The sequence below is a fragment of the Rattus norvegicus genome, chromosome 8 (genome assembly GCF_036323735.1).
Source record: "Rattus norvegicus strain BN/NHsdMcwi chromosome 8, GRCr8, whole genome shotgun sequence".
NCBI classification, from domain to species: domain Eukaryota; kingdom Metazoa; phylum Chordata; class Mammalia; order Rodentia; family Muridae; genus Rattus; species Rattus norvegicus.
This window is the reverse complement of record NC_086026.1, coordinates 125,244,574-125,260,818: the sequence shown is the minus strand read 5'-3', so window position 1 is coordinate 125,260,818 and position 16,245 is coordinate 125,244,574. Positions and strand designations below refer to the sequence as shown.

General features: G+C 43.3%; 1 protein-coding gene across 25 annotated transcripts in view; it reads left to right on the top strand.

Annotated features, from left to right (window-relative positions):
• Rbms3 (RNA binding motif, single stranded interacting protein 3) overlaps positions 1–16,245 on the top strand; it is a 786,929-nt gene that overhangs the window by 709,421 nt on the left and 61,263 nt on the right. For all 25 annotated transcript variants that reach the window (XM_017596208.3, XM_017596203.3, XM_039082840.2 and 22 more), the window contains one exon: positions 14,855–14,965. In XM_017596208.3, coding sequence (XP_017451697.3) covers positions 14,855–14,965 — 111 coding nt within the window. The remainder of the gene's footprint in view (positions 1–14,854; positions 14,966–16,245) is intronic.

Sequence of the window (16,245 nt, the reverse complement as noted above, 5' to 3'; positions counted from 1 at the left end):
CCAGTTTTTACAGCAATTTTCTTTCTACCTCCCGCTCTTCAGCCTGGCACTACAGGGTCTCAGGCTGTTTCCTGGGGACCCATAACTTACTGATGTAGCTAAGTGTTCCCAGCTTGCTCCCCCTAAACAATCCCGTAACAGAAGAAGACAAGGGTTGTGGTGGGCCTAACTTGTGACGTCAGAAATTGAGTGCAACGCCACCCAGTCAACAGTTAAGCCAGAAGAAGACAGCAAGGGGAAGTATAGTCAATGCTGTCTCTTTGGAAAGTAACTATAGTCTCCTTGACTGTTTTGTGTGACTGTATATCATCTAAAATAACTTCTTACATGTATTTATTTTGCATATGCATGTGCATGTATGTTCACATGCCATGACACGTAAATGGAGCACAGAGAGTAACTTCTGCGAATCGGTTCTCTCCCTTTCTCCTTTACCACATGGGTTCTATGAATTGAACTCAGTCTTGGTGACAAAACCTTCAGCCTCTGAACCCTCTCACCGGCCCTGTGCACACATCAGATTTTTGAAGCTTGTCCAGTTTGCCTCATTAAGGCCACTTAACTCTAAGTTAGCACTGAGTTCTTTCAAAGTAACCTATGCCTGCTTTCGATTAGTATGGGTGAATTGAATTAGTTAACCCTGGATCCTAAATATATCTGCCAAAAATAATCTTTTAAGAAGTTCCTAGTGTTCTACTGTGGCAACTAGTTAGGCATGGAGACTGAACTCGGGGCAGCCTCCCTAGAGTCTGAACATAATTCCTTCTACCAAAAAACTTAGCTTCCTCTGTCTCAAAAATATCCAACACAGCTTAGAAAGTAGATTAGCTTTTATAATACTCAAATGTCAAACCATGATTTTCCCACAGAGCAGTCCAAGTGGATTATCTATCCACCTCAGAAGTGTGCATTTCGGAGGGTTAGAAGACTTGATGCTGTGAATATTTCCGTGTAAGAATAAAGAAATAATTGACTACTGCATATTTTTTGCTAATTTAAGTGATACCAAGTCAGCCAGATGTTTCCAGCTGAACCCAGCCCACAAATGCCATTGCTTCATGATTCCTTAATCTGGGGATTACCTGGATCAGGCAAGTGGCTGAGGGTCAGGGTTTTCAGTCAAACCAGCTCCTTGATAAAGCGCTCTCCCAGAAAGGCTGGAAGCAGGGGAGAGGTGAGGAGGGGGGAGCTGTTGCCTGCCCTAGAAACCCTCTGAAGGAAGTTTGAAGTTTCTGAAGGGCTGTTTGCTTTCCTTGCCTTTGGATGTGTTCCTCAGCGAGGTCAAAAGAAAGAAATGAGAGAGTGCTGGATGGACTATGAGGACCGGAAGCCTGACCATGGCTAGCTGCTGGGAGTGGGCGATCCCTGAAAGATGAGCTAATTTGTGAAGGTCCAGGCTGGGAGCATCTGCCAGAAGGGGGAAAACTCAAACAACTGCCTTTGAAGCTTCCCTTCCAGTGAGGAGGTGAAGGGTTTGGCCCTTGTGATGGGAATGAAGCAGGTAGAAGCTGGCAGGCTGATGGCTTCAGGCTTGCTGTTGTGTGGAAGAAATGAAAATACTGATGGAAAACCTTGATACTAGTCAGATGCCTGATTCTGTTAAAGCTCACCCCCTGTGCCCTTCCTTGTTACAGGCTCAGTCTGTGAGGGAGGGAGGGAGGGAATGCTAAGAGAGCCAGGTGGGACAATAAACTGTTTAAACTGTTCTGAACAGTTTTGTCAGGTCACACCTTTAATGTGTCACTGTAATAATGTCAGCTCCAGAGTTTTCAAAAGAAGTTTTAATTAGCGGCATCTCTCTCTCTCTCTCCCTCCCTCTCTCTCTCTCTCTCTCTCTCTCTCTCTCTCTCTCTCTCTCTCTCTCTGTGTGTGTGTGTGTGTGTGTGTGTGTGTGTGTGTGTGTGTGCTGATGGAAGCCCAAAGAGATCCTCAGGAGCTATAGTTTGTAGCCAGACACAGGCTAACTGGGTGTGTCCTTCCTTTCATTCTTTCAACCCCCCTAACACTAGACAGGAGAGGAAAAGAAAAAGAAAGAAGAGGAGGTGACATTATTATTAGACTATTTCCTACTGATTGGGTCATTGCGTTTCTTGGGGCAAGTTTGATCTTCACCTTCAGGATATCTAGTTTCTTCCTGCTATTTTTGTTGTTTTTTTTTTTTTTTGGTTTTTGTTTTTTGTTTTTTTTTTTTATTGCACAAACCATGACAAGAACCAAAAACTTACCCTGCCTCTCAGGAGACCTAGCATTTATATACCCTCTGAAAATTTCCCAGAATTCCAGGCACCACACAACCACAGAAACTATCTGCAGCTGACAGAAATCACACTCCTCGTAGAGCGTGAGGCAAATCATAGTCACCTGTTGTGGACAGTGTGGACTTATCCCATTTCATTAAAATAAATATATATTCTTATGATATTTTTGTGGTTTTGAAATAAACGAAATCATTGCTTTGGGAATTCTAGGCAGTTGTAAGTTGCCTGATGTGGGTGCTGGGGACTGAAGCCAGGTCCTCTGTAGGGGCAGTGTGCACTCTTAACTGTTGAACCATTTCTTTACAAAATTTGTAAACTCCCACTTTACAAAATTTTCTTAAAGTAACACAGAGATCATCAATCACAGGCCATGTGGCTATAAATTCCCAAATTCAAATTCCTACTAGTAGTATTTGTCTTCAAGGCCTACTAGATAATAATATCTCTTAGTGGACCATTCCTGAAAGAATGGGGTGGTACTAGCTTACCATGAGTCTACCTGTAAACATAAATTGTAAGCCATGAAATTAGCTTTTAATTTTATCTGAAACTTTTGTATTCAACATAATTTTCTACAGTGAGAGTTAATTGCAGTAGATCGATCAAATGGCCAGTTAATTCTGGAGCTTAGTGGCCCCCACCTTTCCAGATGTTCACTGGAGAATCCTGCTAGTGTTGGCCACTATGTGGTTGCATGGCACCGGGCAGCTTTTGTCCCCACCTGTACAAAAGTGTTACAGTTCTCCATTCTGCTTCTATTCTAAGGTGAGTTCTATATAGAATCCCCTGAAGGTGGTTCTGAGGACCGTGCCTTAGGGATCTATGTCCAATAGTAAGAGTTCAGAAAATGTGGAGGAGAAAATTTTTGGTCTTTCGGACCCATTCGCCTAGGTTTACTTTGGCTGCCCCTACTCTACATGCAGAAGACAGCACTGACTTTGGCAACCTTTAACAAAGATAACCACAGACACAGCCGCGAAGGCAGAGAAGGACTGCCTTCTGGAAGCAACTGGATGAGAGCCCCGTTGCCAACAAACAGACAAACACCGCAGCAACAGAAAGTTACTCACAGAAAGGGACAGGATTTATTTTTCTAACCGATGGTGGCTGTAACAAGGGAGCACACTGATATTGCTAAGGTAACCTAAGCTATTTGGTGCTCAGCTGAAAAACTGAAAAAAGAACTAACAAGATGGTTAAGACGCAGAGGAAGAATCATTTTGGAAACTATAGGGTGGAAAATTAACTCTGCATTGGGCAGGATACCTTGATTGGCAAAGGAAGTTGTGCAAACAGGAGGCCAAGACTTCTTGTCCTAGGACCCACATGGCGGCTGTCACTTGTGATTCCAGGACTGAGGAGGTGGAGACAAGCAGATGTGCAGCTGGTGTTGCTTTCTTGGAAGGCTGAGGTCAGTGAGAAACATCGCCTCAAACATGGAGGGAGGACAGTGCCGAAGGGGCAGTGACATTTTTCTCTACACACCACACAAATATACCCATACATGTACATTTATGAACAGGCATAACACATACACACACAAAGAATATTCACTCTAACACACACATACACACACATACACACACATACACACACATACACACAATACACACACACACACAAACACACAAACACACACACACACACACACAAAGAATATTCTTTCTGAACCATGGTGGAGAGGAAACATCACATCTCACATGTTTCCCCACGAAGCTCGAACACTAAGTCCTTCTGAGACGATAGACTGGATCCCTGAGGCTGGGCTTGGCCTGAAGTGATTCTGCACGTCAGTATCAGTACGTCCCAGAACCAACCAACCAATGCAAAGGATGCTTTCAGGGGGAAAGGAAATTAGTTGTTTAATCCAATCAAGACTTCCCACCCATATCCTTAGGTCTTGCTGAACCCCTGCTACGAACCAGACAAATGCATAAAACTGTCTTAAAAGATACATCCCAGAAGTGTCCTCTGAAGAGCAACAAAGTAAAGCACATTTTGTAGCAAGTTGCAAGCCGAGAAATTGCTACTTTCCTAGTAGTCCGGAGTATAGAGGTATCCTGAGCAAGGGTAGAGGTGTCCTGTGACACACTGGAGGCTTGCTACATCATAAACAATGGCTATAAGATAGCAGGGAGCTTTGCCCATCCATCAGCCCTGTAAGTTGAGCAGGAAGTTCCCAGGTTCCTTCAGCAACCTGGCCCATCTCTCTGCCACAATTGATATGGACTCAGGCCAATTCGTCATCAAGGGAAGCTGTTAATGAGGGGCTTATGCAGTCCATAAATATTCACACATCCACTGGGAATCATTTTCGCTTCATTGTTCCTGAGAAGATGGGTCTAGAATATTGCATCGGATAAGCATTCGAAGCTTCCAGTGCGTTGGGAATCTGTGTGGACATCTGCAGAGTGATCGCCAGCTAGCGGATGGAGTGCAGAGTTTCTTTTCTCATTGGCAGCAAAGTTCAGCAAGAATCTCGGGCTTCTTCCGTGTTATTGTGAAGCCTCTTCACAGCACCAGAAAGATCTGATGAGCAGATAAGGTGTGGGGCTGGGGCATGGCCGTGTTGGTAAAGGGCCTGCTGCCGTGCAAGCCTGAACACTTGAGTTTGATCTCCAGAGCCCACATAAAAAAGCAGGGCATTGGTGCTGAAGAGGAAGAGATGGGGGGACACCTGGGGCTCTCTGACAATTTAGTCCACCGTTCTCTGTAAGTTTCAGGCTAGTGAGAGTCCCTGCCTCAAAAACACAAAGTGGACAGCAGCTGAAGAACGAAACCTGTGGTTGTTGTCCTGCTCCCACATCCATGCACATGCAGGCATATGCACCTGCACACACATGCACGCCCACACACATGCACACACACTAAAGGTTTATGCTGCATTTGTGGGGGTGCACCTTGTATATGGTGGGTGGGCAGATCCTGCACGTTCATCAGCTCAACTGATCACAAGAATGCAGCCTCCTGCTCACTTTGAGCCTGGGGCCACTGTCCATTAAAATCTCAAGAGCCTAAGTATGAACAAGTACTGAGCTCTCATTTGGTCCTCCAGCACCCTTAACCAAGTGGTATTGCAGGAGCAGACAGACAGACACTACACTATATTTCAGATGTAGCTCCAGTGAGCTAGTTAAGAGTACTTGCTGCTCTTCAAAAGACCCTCAGTTCAGCTCCCAATGCTAGGGGGAGGTTATTCACCACTGCTCATTCCAGCTCCAGAGGATTAGACGCCCCCTTCTGGTCTCCGAGGGCACTGCACACAAGTAGCATACTTTCACATGACACACGTACATTAATCAAAATAAAATAAAGAACAATCCATCTTCATGATGAAGATATTTTAAAACTAATGGAATCAGTTCTTATAGCAGGTAGATGAGCTTAATGATATAAGAACTATAAATTCTGTTGTATATTTAGTCAATAAAGCCATTTGACCATTGGGCCCCTAAGTCCTGATTTTCCAGTTCTCCCTCAATGAATTAATACATTTGAAGACCATTCTGTCCTATTGTTATTACTATTATTAAAATTTTAGATGTGTCTTATATGTATCAGTGTTTTGTTTGTATGCATGTCTGTGCACTATATGCGTGAAGTGCCCACAGAAGCCAGAAGAGGTCCTTAGATCCCCTAGAGCTAGAGTTGCACACAGTTGGGAGCCACCGTGTGGGTGCTGGGAATCACACCCAAGCTTTCTGCAAGAACAGCCAAGTGCTCTTCCCACAGATTCATCTTCCCAACACCTGCTGTAGTATTGTAGGGACGCTGGTTAAAACACCAGCAGCTGCTGACGAGCCTGTTTTCTTAGCACATGTCTTTTAGGCACAAAAGCTTAAAGCAGGATAAAAGGAAAAAGGCATCATAGAGATCCCCTATTGTCTGTGATACTTGCTTTTGAGAAACACTTCAGTGTGATATTTATACGTCAGGTTCTCACTCAAAGTGACTATTACATTTATTAATAGTTACTTCACTAATAAATGAAACCTTTGTTGACACTTGGGTAGGCAAGGTGTACAATAAGGACCCTTGGAAGGAGACATCTGTGGGTAAAACTAATTTGGTTTTAATGCCTTTTACTATTACATCCAAAGTCCATTCTTTCAGTTAAAAAGCAACCTGAGCATTTGATTTATGAGCAGAAAAAAAACCCCACTATGTTTATATCTAATAGTGTCTTTTTGACAGACTGTGTGCAAAATTATCTGCACTCGCTGTTTAAGGATGGATGTTATGTCCTTCTTAAACAGCATCAGAGTCAGACATAGTGACCTTAGGCTTAAGATCTCAGGACTTCAGAGGGGGAAACAGGAGAATCAGAAGTTCATCTTCTTCCTCTGATGTATTAAGTTTGAGGCAAGACTGGGCAACATGAGACTCTGTCTCCAAGCAAACACACAATCTCCCAACAGCTTTCAAATGAAATAATTAGATGGGGGTTAGGATATCACTCCATGAGTAAAGCCACTTGCAGTGCAAGCATGAAAGACCTGAGATTAGATCCAAGGACTCATCAAAAAAGGCAGGCTAGACATTGCCTATAACACTAATGCTATGTACATTAGAGACCAAGGATCATTCAGGTTCAAGGGCCTCCAGCCCAGATCCAGGATCAGATACAGATTCTGTCTCAGAGGAAAAAATTGGAAAGAGATACAGCAGGACATCTGACATCCTCCTGTGGCGTCCACATCTACGTGCGTTCATGGGTACGGTCACCCACCCAAACATAGGCACATGTACATATTAACACACATATCACCCTCTCACACGCAGAAATTTAAAAAGCAAATAAATAAGTGAATTAAAATAAAATAAAAAACATCTCATAGTTCACCGTGAAGCTTTAGTTCAGCAGTTCTCAACCTGTGGGTCTTGATCCCTTTATGGGTGGAAGAATCCTTTCATGGGGAGGCCATCTAAGACCATTGGAGAAAACATGTTTATATTATAATTCTTAACAGTAGCAAAATTAATAACAAAGTAACAACAAAGATAATTTTATAGTTGTGGTTATCACGACATGAGGAACTGAATGAAGGGTCTCAGCATTAGGAAGATTGAGATATGGTTAGTCATCTAAATATTGTTCCCTTGATTCCTGAGTGAATGCAAAGTCCTTCCCTACGTTACCCTGTAAGGTACCACAAATGATTTATTCTAGAAGTTTCTTCGTTCCAGATTGCACAGTGAGGCTTTGCTCCCTTTGGAATGGGTCTTTGCATAGGGTGATAGGCACAGGTCTAATTTCACACTTCTACATACAGACATCCAATTTTCCCAGTGCCATTTGCTATATTTTCTCAACGTTTTGCTATGTTTTATGTATGTATCTTTATCAAAGGAGAAACGTATTCAGTTGCGTGTTCTCAGGCTTGGGTCTTCTCTTTTGCTTTGTTAACCTCCGTGTCTGCCTTTGTGCCCTGCTGTTTTTGTCACTATGGCTTTGCGGTGTATCTTGAGCTCTGGGGAGGTGCTGTATCCAGCCCTGCTTTCTTTACTCAGGACTATTTGGCTATCTGGAGTCTTGTATGCGTCCATGAATTTTAAGATGTTTTCTCTCTTTCTGTGAAGCCTGTCTTGAGGATTTGGGTTGGGATTGAACTGGATGCCATTTTGATTGAATCTACTTTTTTTGTCAGGAAAGAGAGACTGAACTTGTCTACCACAGTTGTAGAATAATATACAAAATAAATCTAAATTCAAGAGTGAACATTAAAAGGTAGAAGTAGCCTTGGCATGTTTGCTTGGTGACCTAAAGCATTTGGCAAGTGAATCAGAAGCTGCACCATAATAAAACAATAATGTCAGCTGTTAGCTGTCCGAACCAGGAGGAAGATGTCAACTCTGAGCCCTTTTCTAATGACTGTATCTTTTTTTAAGATGTATTTATTTATTTAATTATTTACTATATAAGTATACTGTAGCTGTCTTCAGACACACCAGAAGAGGCATCAAATCCCATTACAGATGGTTGTGAGCCCATGGATGCTGGGATTTGAACTCAGGACCTTGGAAAGAGCAGCCAGTGCTCTTAACCACTGAGCCATCTCTCCAGTCCCCTAATGATTGTATCTTGATATGGTTTTTGTATTGCATAATCAGAGCTTTTATGTATTATATGTTGATATATATACACACACATACACACACACACACACACACAAACACACACACACACACACACATACACCAGGGATTCTAGACTTTAGAGCAGATGATGTTTGGGGGTGAATAATTAATCAGTGAGGGGCAAATTGTTTGTTATAGACTGTACCAGTGAGAGCAAGATGGGAGGCTGAAGCAGGCAGATGCAGTTAGCTGGACATACTCGGTGAAGTCCCAAGCCAATGAGATACCCCATTTCAAAAACTGGATGCCACACAGGGACTGACACTGTGGGTTATTGTCTGACCTTGACACTCGGGCCATACACGTATGCACTCCCACTCACTCATGCATCCACACATGTGAACATGCACATGCACATCAAAGTGCTTAAGAAAATTTTAGGTATTTGTGTGACTGTCCGTGCTGTGTACCACATGTGTCTGTAGGCACTTGAGGTGGCAGGAGGAGGGCATCAGATTCTCTGGAGCTGCCTGACACGGCTGTTGAACTCAGGTCCTCTAAAAGGGCAGTGAGCACCCCTATATCCCGAGTCTCCTCACAGCCACGAAAGTACTTTCTGACTTGGAATTTTGTTTACTCATAATTCTTCCAGTAAATTATTATAATGCATAAAGGATGTACCCTACCCCTTGGAATGCATTATAGAAGCAGAATGGAAGCTTGGGGGCTGGGAGTGTGGCACAGTGGGTAGAGTATGAAGACCCGAGTCAGGAGCTCAGGTCATTGTTAACCATTCTTTAATTTAAGTGACAATTCGTCCTAGAGACATGGAAAGTTAGCTTGCAAAGACTTTTGCCGCCTTGCTGCATGCAATTCCTGTCTGCACAGATTGCAGAGCGTGATCTGATGTGGCTCTGCTTTAAGGCGTACCCTTGAAGGAGTCAAGAACAGGAGACGTGGGAAAGGAATCCACAGGAGGAGGACTCCTGGGGCTTCGTGGCCCCCAGATTATCCTGGCTGTTTACCACTGCCACGCCCAGCTGGTGGGTTCTTGTTTTGTCCTGGCTGTTTTCTCTCGGCTTTGTTAGGAGATTTTTGGGGGGGAGGTTGTTAGTTTTGTTTTGTTTGTTTGTTTTTCAGAAATCACTATGAAACATTTCATGAAAGGGAAGTAGCCCCAGCATAGCCATTTGGATTTCAAACTGGATTTAGGGGAGTCACTCTGTCCCTCCAATTTGGTTGTAAATTTGTCAAAGTAGCTGAAGCCTGATGGTTGTCCCTAACTATAAGAAATGGGTCTTGGTTATTTTACTCTTTCCCAACAAGAGCTCTTTACAACCTTGTATTTTTTTTCCTGTTTCTGTGATAAAACATCATCACCAAAAGCAATTTACATCAGAAAATGTTTATTTGGACATGGTGTGATAAAACAGATAAAACAGCATCATATATAATACACACACACACACACACACACACATACACATATCAGTTATTCACTATTGCTGCAGATCATTACTATTGCTGTCAGTCATTCACTATTTCTGTCAGTCATTCACTACTGCTGTAGATCATTCACTATCGCTGTCAGTCATTCACTATCACTGTCAGTCATTCACTATCACTGTCAGTCATTCACTGTCACTGTCAGTCATTCACTGTCACTGTCATTCATTCACTATTGCTGTCAGTCATTCACTATTGCTGTAGGTCATTCACTATTGCTGTCAGTCATTCACTGTCGCTGTCAGTCATTCACTACTGCTGTAGATCATTCACTATTGCTGTCAGTCATTGACATGAACTGCCGGGTTTTTAAGCCGCCCATGTTCCCTGTGCTAAAAATAGTTTGATATATATAAATTCAAGGGGATATTTCTTCTAAAAATATTATAGCGACAGAAAGACAAAATCAGATTGAGGACAAAATAAAAACCGACCTTCAGCTATATTTTTAAAAGTTATGCTAAGCAGTTCCTATTTAAAAACCCAGTTGCATAAATCAGTATATGAAATAAACCATATAGTGCGAGTCTTGAATGTCTTGGCATGAAACACTAGGAGGACACGGGCTAAGGGGAGGTCACCGTTCTCCTTTTTTTTTTTTCATTTAGCTGAGTAATTTTCTTACTTTATGTTTTCCCAATGCCCTCCTCACCTTTGACTTCAGCAGTCCTGTGATTTGAGACACGCACTACACGAGGCTTATATAGATGCCATGTAGAAAGGGCTCTAAAATGCTAAGCTGATCCCGTGGAAGCTCTGAGACCAATCAGTGGTTTCAGTTCTTTAGGAAATTGCCCTATCTCACCTCTGCAAGGTGCAGCCTTGGCCCCTTTGAGCTTCTTGAAATGTATTGTGATGATTCACAGTCAGAGGTCCATGCCCAGAAACAATGGCAAAGCAGCGCAAAGGAAGGACATTGTTTAATCTCCTGTTTATTGCTGGAGAGATGGCTCAGCAGTTAAGAGCCCTGATGCTCTCCAGAGGGCCTGAGCTTGCTTCCCCAAACCCAAGTTTAGTGTGTGCTTTCCTGCCAGTGACTGTCCATGTTTTGTTGGGCGTGAAGAGTCCCATCATTTTGTCAGGAAATGAATGGACTCTCAAAGATTTCAAGTTCATTTCAGATACTAGCAGAAGATCAAGAGCAGAGATTCTTTTCTGATGTCCAGTTTTGAACACTGACGCTCACGGCAGCCATAACAGCAGAGATGGACCCCACCACAGCTCCCTGCAGCCGGGGGAGGTCCCTGCCCCTTTAGAGACCTCCACTCACATAAAGCCAGACCCTTGACTATGCTACAGAAAAGTATGCCAGGAGGGGACTGAGTGCAGTTAAATTAGTGAGCCTGTTACAGAGAGCTAGCATTAGAAATTTAAAAATTTAAAAAGTACGTAAAGTTTTAAAAGTAAAAAAAAAAATATGCGAGTCAATCTCCTTAATGCTTTCAATTTTTTTTAAAGAAGTTCCCTTTATATATGAAACCATAAGGTGGTTTTAGGGAGTGTACTGTGTATATTCCGGGGTTAGAGAGAGTGCTGACACAAGGCTGAGAATTTCCAGGCCCTGGGTAAGCTGTCTAGGTTTAACACCCTTGTTTGCAACGCCCTTCAGAAAACAAGAGCTGTGTCTGCAGGCGATCTACCTGCTGTGTGGACTTTCTGAGTCCCTGCCAGCATCCAGGGGGATCTATTCCCTCCAGTGTCCTTTAGTTTACTCTGTCCTCCTATCCTGCCTTGCTTGAGGTGACTTCCACATACTTTTCCCAAATGACTGCTGTCATCCCAGACTTCTGGGCTGTGTGTCCATGTCCTCCCTCTGAGGACAGGAAGAAGGGCTTTATCTCACAGCAGCAGTGGCTCACACAGACTAGATTGCCCATCAGCCGTGAGACCATTGCTTGAATTTTTTTTGTTGTTGGAGGTATTAAAGGAGTGAGCTACAGGATTTTTCTTTGCAGCTTAAACACAGAGCAAATCCAGACATCCAGAGACTCTGGAATGAAAAACATGTCTCCTCTTGTGCTGCCATTTACCCAGTGAATGCTTGTCAGATAGCACATTCTATATATTTCAAGGAGACAATGTCACCCTGAATGTGTTGGCAAAGTCTGTCACAGAGCACTCTGAAGTCCATGGCTCAAGTGCATCGGTGGGGACAGATTTGAAAGTGTATACGGAGGGTGCCGGTTTGCCTTAACAAGTGTAGAATTTCCTGTCCTCTCCCTTTTGCATTTCCCCTTCGTGCTGCACAATAGGAAAGGAATTCTGTTGACATTGATAAGCAACCATGGCTGGCAAACACCAGTCTTTGTTTCAATAACCAATACCTCAGACCCTCTAAGGTATGTGTCCTTGATAAAGCACTGTCAAGACTTCATTTCTCCAGTAGGTTCCTGTCAATCATTTCCAGTTAACTCACTAATTGCGAGCATCTTCCGTTCCCTTGAGACTAAACAGCTTAATGTTCTTGATAACTTGTGGGGATTCTCTGTTCGTCCGACATTTTTACTGACGACAAGCAAATATTCTTATACGATTCCTCCCAGGAATTCTCATGGCATCGTTCACAGTAACTCATCTGTTTGGGGAGTCTTTCCCTCCTATTATTTTCCACTCTGTGCTTGGTCTTCTGTTTACAATTCCAGATTATGACAAGTCCCTTCCCACTCTTCTGTGTGATTGGCAGATTTCGGGTTTATAGGCAGACACAGCGCACCAGCAGCTGCCCTCAAATGACTCCCCAAACACAGCTTTCTGTGAAGGACGTCTCCGAGAGATCAGACAATCTTCTCCAAATTAATTCCAAGTGCGGGCACCCTGTCCCTCTGTTCTTATCCTGGGAGAATTTTGATGGATCTGTCACAGGCTTGCCCACCTCGCTCACAGACTGCTTCCCAAATAAAACCTTAAGTCTGTCTCTCCTATAACACCTCAGGGTGAGGGCAGCCTCCTGGGCACAGAGGAGGATGGCTCTGCGCCCACACACCGTGGTCTTGATTGTGGATTTTCACATCTATTCCTTTATGTGAGTAGTCAGGCTGATTAAATTGAGATATTTCTGGAACTGTGGCAGGTGAGCCCTGGGATGGAAGGACTAAGAGGCCATGTGTGTTTGGGACTCAGGAAGAGAACGAACTCATGTGACCACACGGGGTTAAAATGCTGAGAGGGTGCCATGTCTTTGTTAGAGTTAGACAAATGCATCAGCGAGCATCTACTTGAGCTAGGAGAGTCTTCTGGAGTTTGTCCCCAGGGGACTTAAAGGATTAGTTCTTAGAGGATTCACAGGGAAGGTTCTTTTTTTTTTTTTTAAGGAAAAAAATAAATTGCTTTTAGTAAGGAGACTCAAGGAGCAGGAAGAAAAGTAGTCTGCCTAAGTTCTAATGTGTGTACCTGTTTATGATTATGAATCGAAGCTTATATATCTTGTCATTTGCATAAGAATCCTGTGCAATGATAAAGAAGAAGAACACCATGGGAGGGCACCAGATGTCGGACTCTGGATTCCACATGTGCATACACATGTGCACACCCACACTAACAAGTACACTACAGCCACTGTCACTACCATCAGCAGCATCCCACATACACAAATCATACACCCAAAACCAAACTACAACACTTGGATGTATAGGTGTATGCATGGTACATGTATGTGTATGCATATCTATACATACGTATACTAGCTTCAAGATGCTCAGTGTAGTTTCTTATATCAAAAGGCTAAATCAAGGAAGAAATTAAGAAAAGATCAACCAGGAAGTAAAGACACTGAAATAGTAACCATGATTCTTGGGTAATTCATGTTAGGCTTTGCTACATCCTTAATGCTGTCAAGAAGATCACGTGGGTCCCGTTATCCCCAACCCCAGTCACAGGTTACATTGGGGAAAACAAGAAATGCTTATTTAAATCACAAATAAATGGAATAAGCCGTGGGCCTGGGAGATGGCTCAGAGGATAAAAGTACCTGTCACCATGCCTGACAACAGGAGTTCATTCCCGGGTCCCATGGTAGAAAAGAGAATCAACTCCCACACAATATCCCTTGGCCTCTATACACATGCTAAAGCATGCATGTGCATTAGCTTGTGTCCAAACATATGCATACACACACACACACACACAGACATACACACAGAGACATACACAGACACACACACATAGACACACACACACAGACATACACAGACACACACAGACATACACAGACACACACACAGACATACACAGACACACACACACAACACACACCATACACACATACACAGACACACACACACAACACACACACAGACATACACAGACACACACACACAGACACACATACACAACACACACCATACACACATACACAGACACACACACACAACACACACACACAGACATACACAGACACACACACAGAGAGACACACACACACACACACACCATACTACACACCACATAAAAGATTTAAATGGAAAAAGTAAACAAACTGAAAGTTTTATTCAGCATCAAGAAAAACGAGAGGAGGGGTTGGGGATTTAGCTCAGTGGTAGAGTGAGGAGTTGGGGATTTAGCTCAGTGGTAGAGCGCTTGCCTAGCAGGCACAAGGCCCTGGGTTCTGTCCCCAGCTCCGAAAAAAGAAAAAAGAAAAAGAAAAAAGAAAAAGAAAAAAGAAAAAGAAAAAAGAAAGAAAAACGAGAGGATTTCTATCACTATTCACAATTTTCAACCAAAGAAATATATCAGAACAATGGGAGAGGAGGTGCATATGACTTATTTGAAAACACCCCCAAAGGTAAAAGTCAGGTGTGTTAGACACTGCACACCAACCGTATCACAGCGAAGGGGCTCGCTGGTGTAGCACACTCACGGGTGAACAGAAAGAGATGGAGGGCATCAGATCATCCAAGTCTGAATTTATTCATTGTTTCCCATGAAAAGCAAACTCACCAAAAACTGTACTTGCTTCTGTACGGGTCTTTCCCTCACGGAACATGTTTTCAGATGGACATTGTATGTGCTTTTAGGGTGCTGTGATCACACCCACCATGGACCACCCCATGTCAATGCAGCCAACCAACATCGTGGGTCCCCTGACGCAGCAGATGAACCATCTTTCCCTGGGGACGGCAGGAACGGTGAGTGGAAGAGTTCGGTTTGGTTCCTGGGACTTGAGAAGATATAGAATTGCCTAGATGCTGCTGGCCTCACACAGCTGTGGGGTTCCAGCATGAACAAGCTGGCATGTTCCCAGGGAACACTCATTCACATGGGCAAGGACGAGGGTCCTATGGCATTGCCTTTAGACTTGAAGTCCTTCTCATTATGTAGAACAGTGCACCATGTGCACCATATCTCTTTCTGGAAAAGGACCCTTTTGCCTACACATGTAGGGCTGTACCTCATGGCCATATACATGGACTGTTTTCCTTTCCCCATCTGTTTACCAGATGATTCACTGCCCTACCAGTTCCTTCACACATAAGAGGTCAGTTCCAACAGTAATCATGTAAAGAGCTTTTTATTCACTTAACGTCTGAAGTAATAGGAAGTCGCTGAGAAGTTGACCCGGTTGAGTGTTTTATTTCTGCTGTGGATGTATTGGCATAGTGACTATTGAAGAGAAGGAACAGAATCAGATGTGTTTAATCTTTTCTTACAATTATGATGCTTTTGACTAGTCTTACTCTCAAAAGGTGTATTTTTCTCATTTGTTTCCCTGTTGCTGTTATAGAACACAGACTGAAATTGACAGGTTACAGGGCATCATCAAGGGAAGCCAGGGCAGGAGCTTAAGGCAGGAAGCCAGGACAGGAGCTTAAGGCAGGAACCCAGAGGCAGGAACCTGAAGGCAGGAACTAAAGCAGAGACCTAGAGGAACAATGCTAACTGACTTGCTCAGATAACTTTCTTATATAGCCCAAACCGGTGTGACTAGGGAATAGCACTGCCCACAGTGAGCAGGGTCCTTCTCCATTAATTAGCAATTAAGGGACTGTCCAGAAGATTTGCTTATAGGCCCGTCTGATAGAGGTAATCCCTCAACTGCAGTTTCTTCCTCACACTTCTCATTGGCTTCAAGTTGACAAACGAGATGAGCTGTCACGTGAACTGCGAAAAACAAAAACAAAAACAAAAACCGCCAGTAGTACACTTGATCTCCGTCTATGACACGCCTGAACTCACTGGCAAAGTTTTGTATTTTTTTAAGGAGAAGTCCCACTGATATTTGCATCTAATACAACCTAGAACACCGAACATATGCCCAACATCACTAACCAATGCAAACACCATGGACTGAGCACCAGCAATCACACTTTAGTGTTCAGTGTGCACCCTAGTGCAGGAGATCTTGTCTTTTGTAAAGACATGAAAAAAACAAGGCATACTTTTTTTTTAACCGACACAGGTTAAACAG